Source organism: Sinocyclocheilus grahami, unplaced genomic scaffold (assembly GCF_001515645.1).
Source record: "Sinocyclocheilus grahami isolate Dianchi unplaced genomic scaffold, SAMN03320097.WGS_v1.1 scaffold570.1, whole genome shotgun sequence".
In the NCBI taxonomy this organism is placed as follows: domain Eukaryota; kingdom Metazoa; phylum Chordata; class Actinopteri; order Cypriniformes; family Cyprinidae; genus Sinocyclocheilus; species Sinocyclocheilus grahami.
In genome coordinates, this window is record NW_015505749.1 from 284857 (window position 1) to 306396 (window position 21540).

General features: G+C 38.9%; 2 protein-coding genes across 4 annotated transcripts in view; one reads left to right on the plus strand and one right to left on the minus strand.

Moving 5' to 3' along the window:
• LOC107556489 (semaphorin-3B-like) overlaps nucleotides 1-11840 on the plus strand; it is a 34193-nt gene extending 22353 nt beyond the window's left edge. The window contains exons 5-18 of one of the 2 annotated variants that reach the window (XM_016239618.1): nucleotides 2204-2323; nucleotides 2418-2511; nucleotides 2614-2733; nucleotides 3200-3342; nucleotides 3459-3573; nucleotides 3676-3745; nucleotides 4290-4434; nucleotides 4769-4988; nucleotides 5083-5171; nucleotides 6182-6223; nucleotides 6326-6483; nucleotides 6695-6750; nucleotides 8855-8994; nucleotides 9179-11840. In XM_016239618.1, coding sequence (XP_016095104.1) covers nucleotides 2204-2323; nucleotides 2418-2511; nucleotides 2614-2733; nucleotides 3200-3342; nucleotides 3459-3573; nucleotides 3676-3745; nucleotides 4290-4434; nucleotides 4769-4988; nucleotides 5083-5171; nucleotides 6182-6223; nucleotides 6326-6483; nucleotides 6695-6750; nucleotides 8855-8994; nucleotides 9179-9664 — 1998 coding nt within the window. In that variant the 3' untranslated portion in view covers nucleotides 9665-11840. The remainder of the gene's footprint in view (nucleotides 1-2203; nucleotides 2324-2417; nucleotides 2512-2613; nucleotides 2734-3199; nucleotides 3343-3458; nucleotides 3574-3675; nucleotides 3746-4289; nucleotides 4435-4768; nucleotides 4989-5082; nucleotides 5172-6181; nucleotides 6224-6325; nucleotides 6484-6694; nucleotides 6751-8854; nucleotides 8995-9178) is intronic. The other variant, XM_016239619.1, reaches the window with a different exon arrangement.
• A 5490-nt stretch (nucleotides 11841-17330) lies between these two features.
• The window catches only part of sema3bl (sema domain, immunoglobulin domain (Ig), short basic domain, secreted, (semaphorin) 3bl), a 39395-nt gene continuing 35185 nt past the window's right edge, over nucleotides 17331-21540 (minus strand). For both annotated transcript variants that reach the window (XM_016239621.1, XM_016239620.1), the window contains exons 13-15: nucleotides 20853-21078; nucleotides 20149-20282; nucleotides 17331-18150 (exon numbers count right to left, since the gene is read on the minus strand). In XM_016239621.1, coding sequence (XP_016095107.1) covers nucleotides 17683-18150; nucleotides 20149-20282; nucleotides 20853-21078 — 828 coding nt within the window. In that variant the 3' untranslated portion in view covers nucleotides 17331-17682. The remainder of the gene's footprint in view (nucleotides 18151-20148; nucleotides 20283-20852; nucleotides 21079-21540) is intronic.

Consider the following 21540-nt stretch of genomic DNA (forward strand, 5'->3'; position numbering starts at 1 on the left):
CACACACACACACACACACACACTCTCTCTCGCTTCACAGGGTGTGTTAAGCTCAAAGAGAGGCCTTTGTTCTCCACAAGCCCTGTATGTGTGTGTATGTGCGTGTCTGTGTGCGTTTGTGTGCAGGGTTTAAGCATGGCAGGAGGGCACATGTCAATCTTTCTGTAAAGGTAGTGGAGAGGTTACACAAAACACACACACACACACACCTTTTAATCTAGCATGATTATGCTGGCTACTAAGATACCTTGTTTTTGCCATACTCCAGCATCCATTCATGTATTACGACAATGTGTAAAATCCAATTTGTTTGCTGAAATCAGATTATAAATATATTGCTTTCAATAACAATAACAGTATAGACAGAAATGTAAGTAAAACTGTCAGTTTTACTTGCATTTCTGTCTATTCTGTTTGGTCTTATTACAGATACATTGAGTGAAGACCTAATCGAATTATATGTTACCTGATTTGCTTTGGGACTGTCCTTCATTGGACAATGGGTCAGTGCCACACTGTCCCCTGGAACCCAAAGGAGAAGTGCCTAATATTTGAAGTTCAGTGTGTGTGTGTGTGTGTGTGTTTCTTGTGCACAGATGTTCAGTTCAGGGTTCATTCTGCTGCTGAAGGTCCACTGTTAGTCAGAGAGAAAAGATGGAGTGAGGCATAATTACAGTCCAAACAGCAGGAACATCTGCTACTGAAACTGAAGAGACCCTGAGAGGAGACCCTCTTCTCTTCTCTTCTCTTCTCTTCTCTTCTCTTCTCTTCTCTTCTCTTCTCTTCTCTTCTCTTCTCTTCTCTTCTCTTCTCTTCTCTGGCCTTCTAGTCTATTGTCCTCTCGCCTCTTCTCTTCTCTTCTCTTCTCTTCTCTTCTCTTCTCTGGCCTTCTAGTCTATTGTCCTCTCGCCTCTTCTTGTTTCATCTTGTCACTCATCTTCCCTAGTCATCTTGTCTTTTCTTGCTGTCTTTGGTCATCTTGTCTCTTTGTCTCTTCTTGACTTAAGTCTTCTCTGGTCTCGTCTTTGGCCTTTTAGTCTTGTTTCATCATGTCTTTTCTCTAAGTCCTCTCGTCTAGTCTTTTCTCTTGCTGCCTTTGGTAATCTTGTCTCTGGTTGTCTCTCCATGACTTACATCCTCTCTGCTTTTGTCTTTAGCCTTGTCTCATTTTCTCTCAAATCTTCTCTGGTCTTCTTTTCTCTTCTTGTCTCAAGTCATCTCTTCTCCTCTCTTCTTCTTGTCTTGCTTTGGTCTTCTTTTCTCTAGTCATCTCGTCTAGTCTCTTCTCTTGTTGTCTTTGGTCATCTTGTCTCTGGTTGTCTCTTCTTGACTTCAGTCTTCTCTGGTCCTGTCTTTGGCCTTTTAGTCTTGTTTCACCTTGTCTCTTCACTACTTCTAATCTAATTTCGTCTTTGTTGCTGTTTTCCTTGTCTCAAAACTTCTCTAGTCATCTTTTTTCTTTTTGTCTCAAGTCATCTCTTCTCCTCGTCTTGTTTTGGTCTTCTTGTTTCTCTAGTCCTCTCATCTAGTCTCGTCTCTTGCTGCCTATGGTTATCTCCGATTGTCTGTTGCTGTCTCTTCTTGTCTCATCTCAAATCTTCTCTTCTCTGGTTATATCCTCTCATCTTACCCTTGTCTCATCTCGTCTTTTCACGTCTCTTGTCATGTCGTCTCTTCTCTTCCACGTTCCTCTCTTTCGTTCTCTGTGCTTCATCCCCGCATCCTCTACCTCTTCCCTGGAACCCGGATATCCCCGCTCCCTCATGTTGTCGTAGTGATTCCAGGCACTCTGGGAAATGTGGCATGCTCCAGCGAGCACATTCACAAAGGAAAAGAGAAACGGAGAGACTGTATGTGTCCATGTGTGTCAGTTGAACAGTCAACGTGTCTTTGTTTTCATGTGTGAAAGAGAGAGTGCAAGAGATTACAGAGAGTTCCGGGATCACAGCAAGCAGGGAAATGTCAGCACTCGTGTCAGACTGTCGTCAAGGATACGTAACACAATGACGTTTCGTTTCTGATCCGCCCCATACGTGGTCCCTTAAGAGACAAAATATGTGTGTATGTTTTTGTGTCTGCCTTTGGCTCTGAGCTATTGATAGTCAATCCAGATGTTGACAGTTCCCCTGCCTGGCAGATGAACTGGTGAAAGTATGTCAAATATGTCCTTCATAAAATTGATTTGTGCATGTGTGTATTGCAGACGGACTGCGTAAACTATGTGAAAGTGCTACACCACTACAATCGGACTCACCTGTATGCCTGTGGGACAGGGGCTTTCCACCCCACCTGTGCTTATGTGGAGGTGGGACAGAAGATAGAAGTAAGTGTGTGAGCGTTTGGATGCATGTGAATGAGTTTGTGTGATATATGGCAGCTGACCAAATGCACTGCTTTATTTTCCTTGTTCTCTTTAGGATCATGTGTTTAGAATCGACCCCTCTATGGTAGAAGATGGAAAAGGAAAGAGTCCATACGACCCACGCCACACATCAGCATCTGTTCTAATTGGTTAGTTGCCACTGTTCAGCCTTCTGTCTTCCATTTTAAATGCTGTTACATCATGTCTAAACCATTTATAGTAACCATTTCTACATTTTTCTCATCGCATAGGTGATGAGCTTTATGCAGGAGTGGCCACTGATTTGATGGGACGGGACTTTACAATCTTTCGCAGCATGGGACAAAGGCCCTCCATACGAACAGAACAGCACGATTCTCGCTGGCTTAATGGTATGTATGTGTATGAGAGAGTATCTTCAAAAAATCAGGCATGTTTAGTTTTTTGATTTTGCATGAAGTAAAAAAAATCAGGGTGATACAACTGTCCTGATATCATGACAGAAAAAAGTCCACATTAAAAGAATAAAATGTATTTACTTGAAAAGAAAACATTTTTAAATTGTTTAGCATAATCTTCTATTATTATTTATTTGTTTTGTTGCAATATTATACATATTTTAAAGGCAAATTAACATCATGTGGTTTAACCAACATGCAGAAAAAAATGAAAATGATATCATAGAAAGGATAAGCATATCCTGCATGCGTTTTAAATGAGATATTTTTATAAAGTTTTCTTTTCCCCTTTCTTTATCTTGCACACTCTTATTTGTCATTGAGCCATTTGTTTAGATGCATCTTTGTTTTTCTGTTTTTGTATAATGACACTGAGCCCTATGATAATGCTGTGTTTCAGAGCCCAAGTTTATTGCGGCATTTGGTGTTCCAGAGAGTGAGAATCCCGACGATGATAAAGTCTTCTTCTTCTTCAGAGAAACTGCTGTAGAAGCTCAGGGATTTGGGAAGGTTACATATTCCCGGATTGGTCAGCTCTGCAGGGTTAGGAGCAGGATTTATCAGCCCTGTTTTATATGTGTTTACTAAGCCTAATGGCCATTGGCTGCAGTTTATCAATTTAATTTGAATTTATGTGTTTTTTGTTTGTTTTTTTACAGAATGATATGGGAGGACAGCGCAGTCTAGTAAATAAGTGGACAACATTTCTAAAGGCTCGTCTTGTGTGTTCTGTACCAGGGAATGATGGCACTGAAACACATTTTGATGAACTTAGTAAGAACTTTATCTCTCACACTCACAGACACTAGGCTTAAATTATGCTGTTATAGCTGGCAATTGCATTTCATTGCCATCTGACCTTTGTCCGGACCTTAGGGGATGTGTTCCTGCTGCAGACCCGTGACCGAAAGAACCCGCTGATCTACACCGTCTTTACCACCTCAAGGTCAGAGTTCATCAAAGGGTGTGGGTTAAAGGCTAAGCTCACCCCAAAAAGTTAAATTCTGTATTTGTTTACTAATCTTCATGTCGTTACAAACCTGTATGACTGTTTTTTTTTGTAGAACACAAAGGTAAATTTATAGCATAGGGTTTTTTCTTTAGTTTTTTTTCTGAGAGTAATTAAACTTTCCCCAAATTGAACTTTCATATGAAAAAAGCAATTCATCAAAATTATTCAAAATATCTCCCTTTTTGTTCCACACAAGTAAGTCATAAAAACAATGGCATGATGACAGAATTTTAATTTTTATGCATGAATTGTGCCTTTAAATAATTATTTAAATAATGGCTTGTATAGGAAATTTTTACATTTACTGTATGTCATCACTCTATTTTGAAATATAAAAAATATTTCAATTAAAACATTTAGGGTGAATTTATGTAAATTGGGCATTTTAATAAGCAAAAGTGAGCCAAAGTACCTGAACTCAGCATTTGTGTAGTCACTGGTATGTCCCTGTACTGTAACATGTGTGTTTGTCTTACAGTAGCGTATTTCAAGGTTCTGCAGTGTGTCTCTACACCATGAATGACATTCGCCGGGCATTTTTAGGACCTTTTGCCCATAAAGAGGGACCCAATTATCAGTGGGTTCCATTCCAGGGTAAAGTGCCGTACCCACGGCCAGGCATGGTAAGAACAGTTTCCTTACATCTCACATTATAAACAATATTTCAAAAGATTGGGGTCGGTAAAATTTTTGTTTTTATAAGAAGTTGTGCTGCTTATTTTGCTTTTTTGTTTTTTATAAATTGTTTCATGAACGGTAGTGTAAACAAGTTGAAGCATCAATGCCATTTCAAAACAAGTTTGTGGGAATATAAATTTGTTTTTGTAAATGTTAGTAAAGTAAAAGTAGATGTAGATTGGTCATAGGTTTGGACTTGCTGACCTGCGTAGAATGTTGATAAAATGTGAATGGATTATGTTTCTGGATTCTACTGATATCTCTTTCTCTCTTTCGCAGTGTCCCAGTAAAACGTTTGGGAGTTTTGAGTCCACTAAAGGTTTCCCTGATAACGTAATCCAGTTTGCAAGGCACCATCCATTAATGTTCAATTCAGTCACTCCACTGGGAGGCCGGCCGCTGTTCCTGCGTACTGGAATACCATACACCTTCACTCAGATTACTGTAGACCGCGTCAACGCAGCTGATGGACACTACGATGTAATGTTCATCGGGACAGGTAGAAAATTGACCGAACGTTGGTGAAACCCTCTAGACTAAACTGTCTGTACTGGTTGTGGCTCTGGTTAAAGCCTCTCTGTGTCTCTCTGCAGATGTCGGCTCAGTGCTGAAGGTGATCTCTGTGCCCAAAGGAAGCTGGAGTAACACAGAGCTTCTGCTAGAAGAGCTTCAGGTCTTTAAGGTGAGAGGACAAATTTGTGATCAGATGTAAGCTAAAACCTCAATTTAGTGATGTCCTCATATGGCTAAAAATAAATAAAATGTAATTAAATAAATTGTTTAAATGATGTTTTTTGGTTGCTAAAACTGCAAAAAGTTTTTTTTTTTTTTTAATGTTTCATTTTTTAAAGGGGTCATATGATGCTATTTTAAAGATCATTATTTGGTGTAACAGAATATGTTGACATGCTTTAATGTTCAAAAAACACATTATTTTTCAAATACTGTACATTATTGTAGGTCCTCTATGCCCCGCCTCTCTCAAACGGTCATTTTCAACAAAGCCCCCTCCTTTGACAAGCGCAGTCTGCTCTGATTGGCCAGCTGACCCAGTGCATTGTGATTGGCCGAACACCACAAGCACGCGGCGGAAATGTAACGCCCCTTACCATAATCGCAGCTTCAGCTTTCAAAGTAAATATCAAGACAGTTAATAATGTCGTTAGTTTTACCATCAGTTCAAGCCCGAAAGGGCAACAGAGTCCAATGATTCCTAATTTCATCTACTACCGGAAGGCCAAATAAAGCGCTTTTGCTTTGGCACTGGAACACAGCGTCTCTCTCTGACATGGCTGCATCAACACTACTGCGTTCCCGAAACCACGCCTTCTTTCTTTGCGTGCACATTTTGGCGGCATTATGCTAATATTTCCACATAGTGACATAGGTATGTGGGGCGTGTTAGAACGAGCCGTTTTAGGTAGGCGTGGTTGACTCTTAACTTTTATAAAGAATATCTCTTTGGGTTTGAGACTTTAGTCTTTGCAACTTTAGGGATCTTATCTATGCACGAACAGCTTGTAACACTCCAAAGAGAAAGTAAAACTTGAAATCGCATCATATGACCCCTTTAAGTTAGTCTTAGCAATTATGACTCACTTTACATTTTAAAGAAAATAATTATACATTAATGATTACATTTATAATTCAAATTAAACATCTGTAAAACCAACTCTTGTGTTCTTGTTACAGGATTCTTCATCTATTATCGGTATGCAGATTTCCTCTAAACGGGTGAGAATGAGTCTCCAGAAAAGCTATTTTTAAACAGCATTACAGAAACACATGAAAGCAGTGTTAGTAAATCATGTGATGATTTTCTTTCTCTCTCCACAGCAACAGCTGTATGTTGGCTCAGACACAGGTGTTGTCCAGGTGCCTCTGCACCGCTGCAGTATGTACGGTAAAGCTTGTGCCGAGTGCTGCCTGGCTCGAGATCCGTACTGCGCCTGGGACGGACACACCTGCACACGCTACCTACCAAACACAAAACGGTACAGCTTCAGTCGTACTGGTTATTACATGGCTTTGTTCATACACATTGGAGTCTAAAATTCTGTGACCACATTCAAAATTCAAAATAGAGACATTTTTACTACTAGTCTTCGACTATTGGACTCCACTGTATTGCACAGTCAGACCTGAGGAATATGTTATGCTAAGGCTTTTTAATTTGTTTGTGTGTATGTGTATTGTTGTGTGTAGGAGGTTCCGGCGTCAGGATGTGAGGAATGGGGATCCTAATGCACTCTGCTCAGGAGGTAATACTGCAATACCTCTGCCATTTCTCTTTTCTCACTACTGCACAGTTATTCAGTCACAATGGCTACGTTTACATGCAACCAAATAATCCATTTGTAATCGGATTGACGGCTCAATCGAACTGAAAAACCTTAATGTAAACACCTTAATCGATCCGATTGAGCTTGATCGGATTGAAGGTGGTGGTTTATTCCTTTTCTAATACGATTGAGAGTGCATGTAAACACTCGATCGGATTGAACTCCGAAACTGAAAGAACTGCGCATGTGCAGTGACACAGAAATAGCGTAATGACGTATGATGCGCAGAACAAATAAAGTGTTGTATAAATGCGTGTCCTGTCATTATAAAACTCTCCTTTCACTCGGCAACTGTGAAGTGGAGCAGGACAACCTCCCACCGGTCCTTGTTTTGGATTCTCATCCACAGGCAACCCTTTGGGCACGGGGAGGGGCATTTTTACTGTGTGATCAATTTGAGCAGCACGGCACAGCGGTTTATATGTATATTTATCCATAAATTAATAAATATTAATTCTGCTGTTAAAAACAAATAAATAAACCGTGTAGGAGAGTGGTTATTATGTGCAAACAGTGAGAAACTCTGTTTGTGCAGTGTGCGCATGTAAAAAAAAATCTATTCCGATTTGAAGCTTGTGACATATAAACATCAACCCGATCACTTTATTTAGCGTTCATGTAAACTACATTCAGATTCATCAATCGGAATGAATTAATTCCGATTGAACCAAAAATTGTGCATGTAGACGTAGCCACTGTGAATTTAAGCAGTGGTTCTTAACTGGTGGGTCACAAGTCTGAAATCTCTTTGAATGGGGAAACATCAAATTCTCCAAAACTGTTCACTAAGCTTATGATTACATTTCATATTTGAAATCACCAATGAAATCTGACAACAACTGTATCATAAATGTTGTTTATTTTGCTCAAATGTTGTCAAAAAAAGCTTATTTTTTAGGCTAGATCAGCCAGTGCGCATGCGCAGTCCTGACCGCACGTCTCAGAGCGATGACTGTTTCTACAGCAACCGGGACTTCTAACAGCAGCTGCAGTGACGCGCTGACTTTACCGATTAGCGATTGGCTCTTTTGCTCAGAAGGCGGGGCTTCGTTCTATAGAGCGGCCATATTGAGAGTCGCATTTTTCCCTATTCAAAACTATACAAGTGACACGTCTTGGGTATTCTATAGTCTTTGTTATCCATCACAGTGTTGCCAAGTCCGCGGTTTTCCAGTGGAATTGGGCTACTTTTTCACTGTTGCCGTGGGTTGAAGCGAGCCCAATAACTGTATTTTAGCCCCCGGAACGCGATTTTTACTGGGGGACCCCCTTGAAACACGGTTAGTTTGGGCTAGTTTTGGGCTACTTTTGAGTGGCAATTTCTGTCAAGCAGGTAATGTTATTATTACTAACATAGCGACTCATCGAAAAATACATTGGCATCATCTGTATTAAAGAGAAAATAATCACTTTATCCAATGTTTAAGTGAATAAAATAGCCTTGACAGCCTTACTTACTGGAGTTCCACAACTATTGACTTTGTTCTCTCTCACCGGACTTGTGTGTGTAGGTGATGTAAAAGAGGAAATCAGGCATTTGGACCAAAGCCCCAAACTTAAACTTAAACTAAAACGCATTTTTGCCTCGTTTGTGTTGTTTTACTACTTACACAATTATTTAAAGTATAATACATTGTTATTTACAATACATAGCGTGGTTTTTAATCATATTTTTAGGGGGAACAACCCTCAGATGGGGGGGGTCCTGTCCTGTCTCCCCCGACCCTCCTGGGATTTCCGCCTAAGATTGTCAATATAACATTAAAAACTGGTCTTATTGCTATTGACCAGAATATTAATATTAGTGCATTATACACATTATTGAGCCTATGCAGTTCATACATTTCTAACATGAGTAATCTAATATGAGTAACCAGATTGTCTAATGCCTTATATACAGTGGGGCAAAAAAGTATTTAGTCAGCCACCAATTGTGCAAGTTCTCCCACTTAAAAAGATGAGAGAGGCCTGTAATTTTCATCATAGGTATACCTCAACTATTATACACTGCAATGTTTTGCAGACCATCAGAAGCAGCGTGTCCTGGAGAAGAGGCTGTATGCTGTGGATGGAAGCAGCTCCTTCCTGGAATGCATCCCGAAATCACTACAGGCCCAGATTACATGGACCTATCAGAGGCACCCGGAAAACCCTCGGGAGGAGGTGAGAGAGAGGAGAGAGCAGGCTGGGGCAGATATGTGGGGTTATTATGGGAAAGACGGATATAGACAGCATTGATAAGAGATGATAAATGTGTGTCTTTGTTTAAATTAATGACTTTCATTCTGTCTTATCAGTGTGGTTATAACTCATACTTGATGCATTTATTGTGTGTGTGTAATTACAGGTTCATCTAGATGGCCGTGTTTTGCAGACTGAGCGAGGCCTGTTGCTAAGACGAGCTGTGCGTAGAGACGGTGGCGTGTATCAGTGTCACGCGATGGAACATGGATTCACCCAGACCCTCCTCGCGATCACGCTGGAGATTTTGCCTTCGGCTGGCTCCGCCCCTTCAGCTCCTATCCCTCGCAGCCCAGCCCACTCCCACGCCAATCATGGGCAGTCCACCAATCAAAAACCGTGGTACAGGGACTTCATGCAGTTGGTGGATCACCCAAACTTAAACACAGTCGACCAGATCTGCGAGCAAATTTGGTCACGCAAGCACAGCCTATCAGGGAAGAGTGCTCCAGATCCAGCCAATGAGGCGCCGGTTCATGACCCGCTGCACTCTAAAAAGTGGAAGCACCTGAAGGAAGTGAGGAAAGGGCGAAATCGTAGAACGCACGATGGGAGACCCGCCCCCAGAGCGCCGCGGAGCGCGGGAGAGTAGCGAGTAAAAAATAGACTGAGAGACAGAAAGAAAGAGCAAAAACCACTGGAGGTGGACAGATTCACACACAGCATCTCATTCAGTGACTGTTTCTCGCCTGTTCTGCTTCTTATTACCCCTGTGACAACACTCCACTGCCTGTTATCAGTCTCTATATACTCTGCCCTCATCTGTCCTCATCATCCAGTCTGAAGACTCAATAGTGCCCCCACGACCCCAATCCCGCTCCCAGCATCTATTACTCCTGTTGGTTATCCAGGAACCTAAAGTCCAAATAATCCTTTTGAATTGTAACAGGAAAAGCTTTGATCGAAAATTGAAGACACAAAGTCATGCATGCGCTGCGTAAACATAGGCTCTTGTGGACAGACATTGAGTAAATCCATGCATACTCTTCTTTGTTTTCATCTGGGTGTTTGTGCAACATGTGTTTTTAGATTAGATTCTTCTCTCACTTTGGCCCTGAAACCCTCACAGACCCCTTGACTCACCAGCACCATATGAACATCATCACTCTTCTTTCACTGCTTGAAGACTTAAAACACAACATTTCAAGCAAACAAAAGATTAAAAAACAGAAAAACTGTACATTCGTGATCTGGTAAGGTTGTAGGTACTGTAAGAGTGTTTAAGTAAATAATTTTTTTTGTGACGGTAGGCTAATTATATACCTTGTAAGCGTAAAGGGTTCAGTGAGCTTTACATTTCTGGCAGTTCTGTAAAGTAACAAAGGTGAATTATTTTGAGTTATGAAGTTATGTTTCAGGTGTTCTGATTATGTGTTGTATGAGACTGAGATGGACACAGCATTAATGTACAGGGGCATTATGGGTAGTATGGTCTGAGACCAGGTGAGGAAAAAGTCTTTTAGACACTTTTAGGTCTAAATTTACAACTAACCTGTTGAAATTAAAAAAAAGTCAGAAGAGTTATATATATGTGTCTGTGTAAGAGAGATTTACATGCTTTTTATACAGCTCTACCATATATATTCACCGTAGAAAAAAGTGTTCTGTGAGCATCATATACTGTAAGACCACAGCTAATGTATTATGTATGCTAGATAATGGGTTAAATCAGGAAACACAGATCCGAGGCCCTCTCTGAAGACAAGAAACAAGAAACAGTACCCAAGAAAAATGTCTTTAGCGCTCACTCTGACAATTCAGATGAATATTTCATTTAACACATTCAAAGAGTCTAGCCAATGGGCCATTTATTTTTCATCGACTCTCTGTCTTTTGAAAATAGCAGTGTTGAATTTGTCGGTAAATGCGTGTTTACAAATGTTCGATGCCAAATTTCTCTTTTTATTGCGTTGCAAAAGCGGTATGGAATAATTCTATAAATCTACCGTGGTAATTTTTCTGCACAAAACACCATAGTTAGGCTACTTTAGTCGTAGTCGCTAACTTATAACTGTGGTAACATGATATCCACCGCCACAAAAAAAGAAGAACCTGAAAGTTTGTACAGTATTTTGTACTCTATGGTGGTTAGCAATATAAATGGATGGTGCTGGCGGCTGGCGCAGGACAGTCTCTTGGTCTGAGCGCCCTCTTCTGGTGTCTGTGGGTATGGTTTCTGCTGTGTCGGGGATGAGAGAAACGTGGCATTGTAAACTATATAATCAATTCTGATTCATTTTAAATGGATGTAAGAATGTTTTGAGCGAAACTGGTGGATTATCATTTGGTAGTATTTATATCAGTTTTCTAAAAGTTGTAGGCTAATGGTTATTTTTTGCATGACTTAAAACGTCTTGATGAGCGTTTTTTTATACAATGGAAAGACCATGTTTTAAAACTGTCCTGCAAGATTATCTGGTGTTTTCAGCATATATTTATGGCTCGATAAGCTAATGTGTTGTGGTGGTTAGTGATGAAACTGATCTACATGTGTAGTGTCCATTTTGATAGAGGAGAATATGAGAACATTCTTGTGTGTATATTTTGAAATCCTCTCCCTTCTTTTGAATACATGTTTAAAGACACAATTCGAAAGTAATAATTTGGGTAATTTAAAAGACTATTCAAACAAGCATTTCAAACTCATCTTTGTGACGCTTCTCAGCTTTTGAGAGAGTGTAAGAGAAAAAGCGGGTGTAGGCTATGTGTGTCTCAATGTGAAAGAGGCTCTGTGTGTTTGTGCCATTAAATATTAGGATTTCTGTACATTGGGGAAAATTGTGAGTTGCATTTTGTGGACAAGTCAAAGGTCGAAGGCCAAAGTTGACGTGAACACTGTATTATTCCCTGAGTATTTTCTCTGTGGATTGTTGCATCAGACTGTAAATGATTAACACAATAAAACATACAGTTACTTAAAAATAACTCCTGTTTTATTTTTGATAGAGCAAGAGTGAGAATTTAAGAGCAAGAAAATTGAGAAAAAAACTTGTATGCAGTAGTGCGCTCTCACCACTCGAGTGCGCATCTGTGCATGCTGTGTATCACACACTAGTCTCACTTTGAACAGAATATTCCATCGGGTACGATTATTTTTTTTAAGTAAAAAATAAAAAAATAGAATTTAAAAAGTAATTTATTTTTTTTTAAATTTTGCATAAAAAAAAAGAATGTGAAGGAAATGTTGAACATTTCCACATTATTGCCCAGAAAAATAAAACAATGTCAAATAGAGATGAGAATGAATAAAAAGGGGACCTTTTTTGCTAGTTGCATTATTGAATATGCTATAAAGACAATATAAAACATTACCACGTGTTACACATTTTCCATTCTGTCTGCTAACTGGTAATGTCTCTTTCTGTGACAGCTGTAATGATTAATGATGTCAATTAGTGCTAATTAACCCTTCATTAGACTCCTTAACCTCTCAGACTCTCATTAGAGGTGTTGACTTTAGACAGCAGGGTCAACAGATCTTCTCACTGACTCACCTATAGATTCTTGCACTCATATTCGTTCTTCGTTTCTTTTCTGTCTTTCGTTCTGTCTCACTCAAGTGGCATAGAAAAACACACCTCCCTGAACAATGAAAATGAGTTAAGTAGGGTGACCATACGTGCCATTTTCTCAGGACGCGTCCTGGCCAGGATTTCTATATTGCCTAAAATATCTAGGTTTTGGCTTTGTTTGCGTGTTCAGACCGATCAGTGTATGACATCAAAATACCATACAGACGGTTCCTTATGCTTTCAAAATGCTCTCGAGGTATTTTGATGTCATACACCAATCGGTCTGCACACGCAAACAAAGCCAAAACCTAGATATTTTAGGCAATATAGAAATCCTGGCCAAGATGCGAGTCCTGGGAAAATGGCACGTATGGTCACTCTAAGTTAAGACTTAATTGGGCTTCAGAAAATATATTTGTGGATCTTATTACAAGGGCTGTGGGAAAGAAAGAAAATGTGCATGTGGATTTAAACCTACACTAAACTGTGTAATGAAGCCCCTTGATAGTGACTGATTGAACATGGTCTCTCCATTCATACTTTGGCAGTCTGCATTATTCTGTAACTGAATGTTTATTTTCACACAGCTGTGCAGCTCAGTGTAGTGCTATACAGGCGTGGAAACACTGGTATGTCCGATTGGGCCTTGATGGTGTTTGTCCATGTTTCTAAACAGGAAGTGGGTCATTGGTGTGCGTCAGTGTTGACAGTTCCTGCAGCTGCTGTGTTTCACCATTTACAGCAGTTACTTATGCACACATCCGCAGTCTGAATGACTGTTTATGTCTTTGCTAAGCGTTTTCGAGTTGCACTTAAATGTGAGGCTGTGAATGAACAGGAGAGAGTTAAGGCTTACTTTCCCTCCTCCTTTTCTCTGTTGCTATGAAAATTATGTAAGTTTGATTGATTTAATGTATAATTCCTGTCTGTATCACAGACAGTACAAGATGAGCCAAAGTTCGGCACAAATAGGTTTATGTCTTTGAGCAAATTACTAACCCCAAATATGAACAATAGTATTGATGCTTGACCTCCCTGTGAAAAAAAACAGCTAAAACCAGCCTAAGCTGGTTGACTGGTCTTAGCTGGTCTCCCAGCCTGACCAGCTAAGAAAGTAGCCAAAACCCCTCTAAAACCAGCCTAGACCAGCCTAGACCAGGCTGGATGCACCTAGACCTAAGCTGGTTGGCTGGCTTTAGCTGTTTTTTTCAGCAGGGCTAGACTAACATAGTTTAAGATCAAACTGACTGTTCTCTGTGAACATACTTTACACTTTCACACGCTGACAAATAAAACACAAGACTGTGGCAAAGAAAGAAACAATGCATAAATATACAGTATCAGTCTAATGTAATATAGACAACCGATGCCATTATTACTGTCCTTTAGTGTGACCCCTGGCCTGAAGTAGTAAACTTTGTCACATAACTCGCCTTACCATTTATACCATTTCTCACATTTATTCACTTTCTGATCTATTACATCTAAAAGTGTTCTGTAGACAGAGACATAAAGAGGTAATTGTTTATAAGACTCCCTTCCCTCCTAAAGTTGAAGGAATCTTGAAAGGTTATTGTAACAATAATCTGGCTGTGATTCAAACACATGAAGGAAATAAATGTTTTCACTTTATGCTAATGCCAAAGTGAAATGGTTCACATGCAGCCAAACACCAGTGGATCCACTCAAAATGAAGCAGAAAGTTAAAATATTTTTAGAGACACATGAACTAAATTTTTATGTTTTTGGAAGGAAATGCGTGTAATGTTTGACTGCACAAAAAGGCTGTCATGATCTATAGGCACTCCTACTTTTTGTAAATTAGGACAAGGCACTAAAATAACAATGACAATTTCAGAATTCCAGTAGGTTTAAATTCGTAATGTTCTTCAGGGATCCCACACTCTTTTCCCAATAAATTTACATGTCTTCTTGCATGATAAGGATAAGAGTTAATCATTTTTTAATTTCTAGTCAATAAAATATTTTAGAGCTTGGCATGATTACAAAAAAATAGGCGTCCTCATATAGGCAGGTTTTCCAAGACTGGGAATCCTGGTTTAAGGGGGTAAATTAAAATATAATTAAAATTAATTTTTTTATTGTTTTGGATCCTTTTATTGCTTTTTGTACTTATTTTTTTTTTAAAAAGTCATCTTGGGCCACCTTGGAAATTTGCTAAGGCCCCCTGGTTGAGAAGCACAGTGCTAGGCTATTGTGGGTGGTTGCCAGAGCGTTGCTAATCAGTTGCTAATGTGTTTTGAGTAATTCATGTCTTGCACCAATGGTAAGGTGAGTTATGTGACAAAGTTTACTTCTTCAGGCCAGGGGTCTAGAACAAATAGCAGCAGAAACAGTGATGTTTGACTTAGCAATTAGCTTTTTAACACTGAGAGCAAAACCATGGCACAGTTTGACAAGTTATATGATGCAACCGTATCCACCTGCTAACTACATCACATATAAACGCACATTTGGGCCTCGTTTAGCTGGTGTTTTGGTTCTGGCTGGGTCTGGTTTATGAATGTCTTTACTGATTTTTATAGCTCTTTTACTGTGGTCTGTTCTCCAGCAGTGATATATATCACAGCACAGGCGCTTGTTCTTAAAGTCGAGCCTCGTACTGACTAATGACACTAACGTATGACTTCACTTGAATGGAGTCATTTATAAATTAAGCACTGACAAAGACAATCTCAGGAGAAAAATACCTTTTCAGTTCAGCATGATAAACCAGCACACGTTGGAGAACATAAAAGGAACATCTGTAATGCTGAACGGTCACACCCAACCCCTGGGTCCCACTAAGAGGGGGTCGCTCTGAGCTGACATAATCACTCTCCACGAACCCGATGTGAAACACAAACCCATAAAACGTTGTGTGAAATGTTTTTATTTATGTATCATCACTGAACCAAACACAGGTCGGAGTTTTCTGCATGCAAGAATCACTTTTAAATAACATATAAATATATCAGACACACTAGTTAAAATACTGCATTTGTCCTGTGTGTATTTTGTCTACAGAGAAAATGTGCTCAAATCAACACAGCTGATTTAAAGACAGTGAAAAAGAGAAATTGTGCTGTTAATGTTCTTGGAGATACAGAACAGTTCCTTTCAGATTATTGTTTTAATGTTGAGTTTCAAAAACTAATGATGCATGCGGTTCAAATCAGAGCAGTGCTGCTGTACCCATTCACAAAAAGCAGTTTCAGTGCAACTAGTCTATGCAGTCAGTCATGTCAGGGCATTGAACAGAAAATTATAAGTCAGCTTGTTTCTTTTGCTTGATTTGCTCCAGCGGTTTGATGATTTTCCCCTGAAGTTCTGAAAAGGCACTGGAGAAATTTTGCAACCAAACGGTTTCTCTCCAGAAAAGATTTGTACAGCAATGTTTTTAGAGAAAGCAGTATTTTTTCCAGACCTTTCTAACTATAAATAAATAAATGGTTCAAGTGATACAGGAGTTTTTAGTTTAGATGTACAAAGAAACAAGTAAACTAGATCTTCGTATAAAGGCTACTGCAGCTGCTGAACAGCGTTTGCTAGAATGAATAGTAAAACATCAGCTGTCTAGTTTTACATCTATTAAAGTTTGCTATATGATTAAAATTCGGAAATACTTTATAATAAGGTTCAGTTTGTGAGTGATGTACAGTCAAGACAGTCGTTGTGGCAAAAATGCACGGTGATTCACCAAAGAAATAAATAAATGGGCATGACACAGCAATTATATTGCAGTAATATAAAGTTCTCTGAGGTAATTTTCTCTACAGTTGAAAATGGACACGCAAAAAGGCACATTTTGCGTGAAAAAAGAAAGCACAAATCTGTGATGTGGTATGTAGAGCTAGTTTTAGTTGCAGCGTTGTAATAGACAACAGAATGCTGTGATTGACCAATCAGAGTCGCATATTCCAAACAGCCGCGTAATAACATTAACAACGAACAATGGTCACACTTTATTTTAAGGTCCAATTCTCACTATTAACAAAACTTTAACTATGACTTTTGCCTCAAACTCTTAATTTGCTGCTTATTAATAGTTAGTAAGGTAGTTGTTAAATTTAGGTATTGGGTAGGATTAGGGATGTAGATTATGTTCATGCAGAATATATGCTTTATAAGTACTAATAAACAGCTAATGAGTTAATAATAGGCATATACTAATAAGCAACTAGTTAATAGTGAGAATTAGTCCCTATACTAAAGTGTTAACCGAACAATTTTTACAGCATTTATAAATTTAGGTTAGTGTTAACTACTGTTCATTGATAATTCATGTTCATAATAAATTAACGTTAATTTATACAATGTTAAAAAAAACAAGTATATAATTAGAAAAACACACACACACACACACCAAGATCGATAAATGCTGTAAAATTCATTATTTCATGTTAGCTAATGCATTAACTAACAAATTGGACCTTACTATAAAGTATTTCCAAAACATTACATCACAAAAAAAGAACCCTGTGCAAAGTACTGAAGCTCAAGATTGCGATGCTTTGTTTCAAGCTGATTAAGAACAATGTCAGTTCTGTTGAAGTCTCAACGGTCGTCAAGCTATGATTCAGTTACCAGAAAATAGTCTAATTAGTCCAAACTTTTATTTCTTTACAGCTTAATGGCAGGCTGAGTTTTGTTGAACGCTGCCGTAGTTCTCAGTTGAGGAAAAGTCTCTGACTGAGCATTATGCCCAGTTGTATCACAGCCAGACGTATCTTAAATTAATGTATGTTTTTTGGCACCTGTTATAGCAGGGGCAGCGCTCCAGTCTACTAGTTCCATCCTGTCTACCCTCATTTGTTCCAGTAAAAAAGGTTTTGCAGCTGCTGAGTTTTTAAGTGAGACATATAACATTAGCCACGGTCTACTGTGAGGTGATGAGGGCCAGCTGCCATGGTCACAGGAACTTTTGGAGAGGACGCTCAAGAATGTCCTAATTAACACAGAGAGAACTTGGACTGTTAGATACAATATTTTACAGCACCACAAACAAAAACAAGTATGTTTATGTGTGTGTGAGAGAGCATCTAAAAATTACGCCCACTTTCCATTGGAAGTCCATTTTGCTTCATGTGGGTCTGTTTTACTCTTGTGTGTGGAGGTCCCGTGGAGAGCGGATTCGGGACTCTCCCGTGCTCTTCTGGACTCTTGCTCTCCGCGCAGAGTCCTGCGCTTGCCGATATTTGTCCATCATGCTTTTGTGCTTGCGTCTCAGCTTCTCATTACACCAAACGCGTTCGCAGTACTGCTCCACCTGCGGCAGGTTTGAAGGACCAATCAGCTGCAAGACGTCCTTGAACCACGCCCTGGCCGGGCCACGGTTGACAGAGGCTGTGTTGGCGGCGCACGGTGACCATACTTTATATTTGCTGTCACGTGACAGGAGGTCTGAAAGGGTGTCGGCGTGTAAGACGTCCAACCAGAAGCGTGAGAGGGTTTGTGTGAATCCGTGTTCTCGAGATCGACAAACGTAGATGCCTTCATCCTGACGGAGCACACGGCGGAACAACAAACCGTCATCTGTCTTAATGACACGTTCATCTAGTAACACCTAAACAAACAGGAAATTGGAAAAAAAAACTTGTGAAATATGATGACCCCTAAATGAGCACACTTAAAATTAATACATATGTATATACACACACAGTATATAATTTCTAATATAATCTAGGTTGGTTTGAAAATGATGCTTGTGCTAAAGTATTTTTGTGTAAATTAGTTTTCTATAATTTTATTGAATATTTTGGTGACCGCAAAGGGGATGTCTTCGGTTCAATTAGCTTTGTCGTGGCCACGACATATTAACTCGTGGGAACGTGATATTATGTCGTGGTCTCAAGATGCTATGTTGAGGGAACAACATCCATTTCTCGTCCATTCCCTCGACTTCTTATGTTGGGAGAATTACATTTTTCTTGTGGCCACGAGTTTAATGCGTAAACAAACCTGCGTGCCCACAGCAACCCGAGATTATCAGAGATGGATTCATTCATATTTTATTTTTAATTAGGAAATTATTATATGAATTATTACAGAAATTATGACATAATAAAATTATTATATTAACCATAGGCTTAGGCTACCGGACTGTAGGCTATTGCACGCGATGTAGACAGCATTCAAATTAAGTTTATCATGAATAAATGTTACATAAAGTACATAAAATAAAATAGCCCTACAAGAAAACATTTTTATCCATCCCAGTCTTGTAGCTGTGTCCATTAACTGATCGTATGTTTTCTGTAATATTTGTATATTGTTATTATTAGCCTATTATTATATTAGTTTTTTTCCCTTAATTTCGATCTCTTTACGTAACGTTCTGACTAGTTTTGTAATAAGCCTACTGTAAATGCTCGACATGCCAATAAAGCTTTGATTATGCTTACTAGAATTTATAGCTTATTGGAAATGCAGTTTAAAGGTTGAATTTAACATATTTTTTATTTTATTTCTGCAAATTAATAATTATAAATATTATAGCCTAGTGTTTCGTTGAGGAATGAATCATTCACGTAGTTTCATTTGTAAATGAAAACACAACACGCTCATTTATCATCACAAATAGCCTACAATCATAAAGTATTGGCATAATTGTCAGGCATTTACAGTATTTGCAAAATAAATGGTAGCAAATACTAGCATAATTATACAGAACATTAATTAGGTAAAGCGATACACGAATTGAAAGGGGAAATAATAAAATATTATACATAGCAACTCAACATAGCATCTCGAGGCCACGACATAAGGATGTCGTTACCGCGACAAAATGTCATATCACGTTCCCACGAGTTAATATGACGTTCCCATTAATTAATATCTTGTGGCCACGACATATTATCACGTTCCCACAAGTTAATATGTCGTGGCCGTGACAAAACTAAGTGAATGGAAGAAGTCCCCTCCAGGTCACCGTCGAATATTATGTTATTCGCCTATCCTTTCTTTTAACAATAGTGCTTTGTAGAATAGTTTGAACTTGTGTTGCATCTTGAGTGTTTCCTCGCCATTTTCATAGTGTGGATTGTAAAACAAATTTCGCTCCAACATTACTTTTGCAACAACAACAAAAAAAATCTATACAACTGAATTTAAAACTATATAACTGTTCTCTGATATAACAGTTCTCTAAAAGAAAAATGCAGAATTATCTTAATATAAAGTAAAAATGTGTGTGATATTATAAACTCCTATTTTGGCTTATAAAATAAATCCAAATTAATACAATGACAATATGAAAGCCAGTTACTTAATTTACCATTTTACTTTTTTAATTCATTTCACAGCATATTGTCCTTATCACACTTATTAATTTTCTCACTGGTATAAAATGGTCTTTATAAAAAATAAAAAAAAATTGCCTTTATAGTTTAGAAAGGGGTTTTCTCTCAAAGGCATTCTCATTTTTGTGGGTTCCTGGCAACAAAAAGTTTGAAAACCTCTCATCTAATGCAACGATATTTCAACATTTTTAAGTGTCTGAATACTTTCTGGTCCTCTCAAAGACAGTATGAAGCAACATCCATATGTACTGTATGCATCTTACCTCTTCTAAGTAGTCATCTCTCTGAATGTGCCATGTGACAGTGGCCTGTGGCGATCGAGGGATGCACTCCAGGAAGGTGCTGTTGTTCTCAGTGCCATAAACGACCCGTTCTTCAGTCAGATCTGGATCCTCCACTACAGACAGGAATGCATGACTGTTAATACAGACACTTTACACACAACATGGTTCAGTGTAAGGTCAGTCCGGGATTTTCCACTGCATGTGTGTTTGTATAAGTGTGCACATACATATATAATCCCTTTTCATCACCAACATCCTCACCTTTGGCATGCAAACACTCAAGTGCTCTTCACCCACACCTCTTTTATTCTTTCCTCTCATTCTCTCTCTCCTCTGTGATGAGAGATAGAGAGTGATCTGTCTGTTCACCTCTCACTATATCAGTTCCTGTCTTTAACACCGAACAGAGAGTTTGTCCCAGTGGAGTGAGATTGCCCTTCAAACCCTATTAATCTTCCCGTTAGACAAGCTCAAAGGTGTTCTGAAGTTTCTAACACAAATGATTAAACAATTTAACTTCAAATCTCTGAAGGAATTGCTTTTCTCCTGCACTTTCACATCAGTGAGCTCTTTGACATGTAAATGCAATTGAAGTTCTCGGAGGAGGCCGCTGATGTATTGACATTCACGCTACAAGGCTGCACTCTGTTAAGGAGGCTGTCATTTCTTTTCTTCTTTCTTACCGCTGAGGTTTTGGTCCATGCACTGCAGTGCTGGGTTTGCATGTTTGATGTCCTGTCTTCGGTAACGCCGTTTTGTGTTTGGTAGGTAGCGTGTGCAGGTGTGTCCGTCCCAGGCACAGTACGGATCTCGAGCCAGGCAGCACTCGGCACAAGCTTTACCGTACATACTGCAGCGGTGCAGAGGCACCTGGACAACACCTGTCTGTGAACCCACGAATAGAGTTTGCTGGAACAGAGAGAGAAAAAACTGTTTTGATTGCATTTTTCCAATGTTCACTTGAGCAAAAAGGGGATAGTTCACCTAAAAAACTAAATTCAGTCATTATTTAGTCAAACATATTATTCCAAAGACATATAACACAATAGGAGAATGTCCTGGACGCTCTTTTCCATATAATGAGGACTGGTGTTGTCAAGTTCCAAAAAAAAAAAAAAAAAAAATATTTGCTTAAAAAGCACTATAAAAGTGGTCCATGTGACCAAAATTTTTCGTCATTTAATAATAATTTAAGAAAAAAAAAATCAACCAACACTGGTTGACCTCAAATCTGGTGCAATGAGTATTGAGACACTATGTTGGAATATGTCTAAGCACAAATCCCTATTTTAAATTCCAATCAAAAGCATGAGTTTGGAATGATTTTATGGTAAGTAAATTATGACTTTTGGGGGGGGGGGGGGGGGGGAA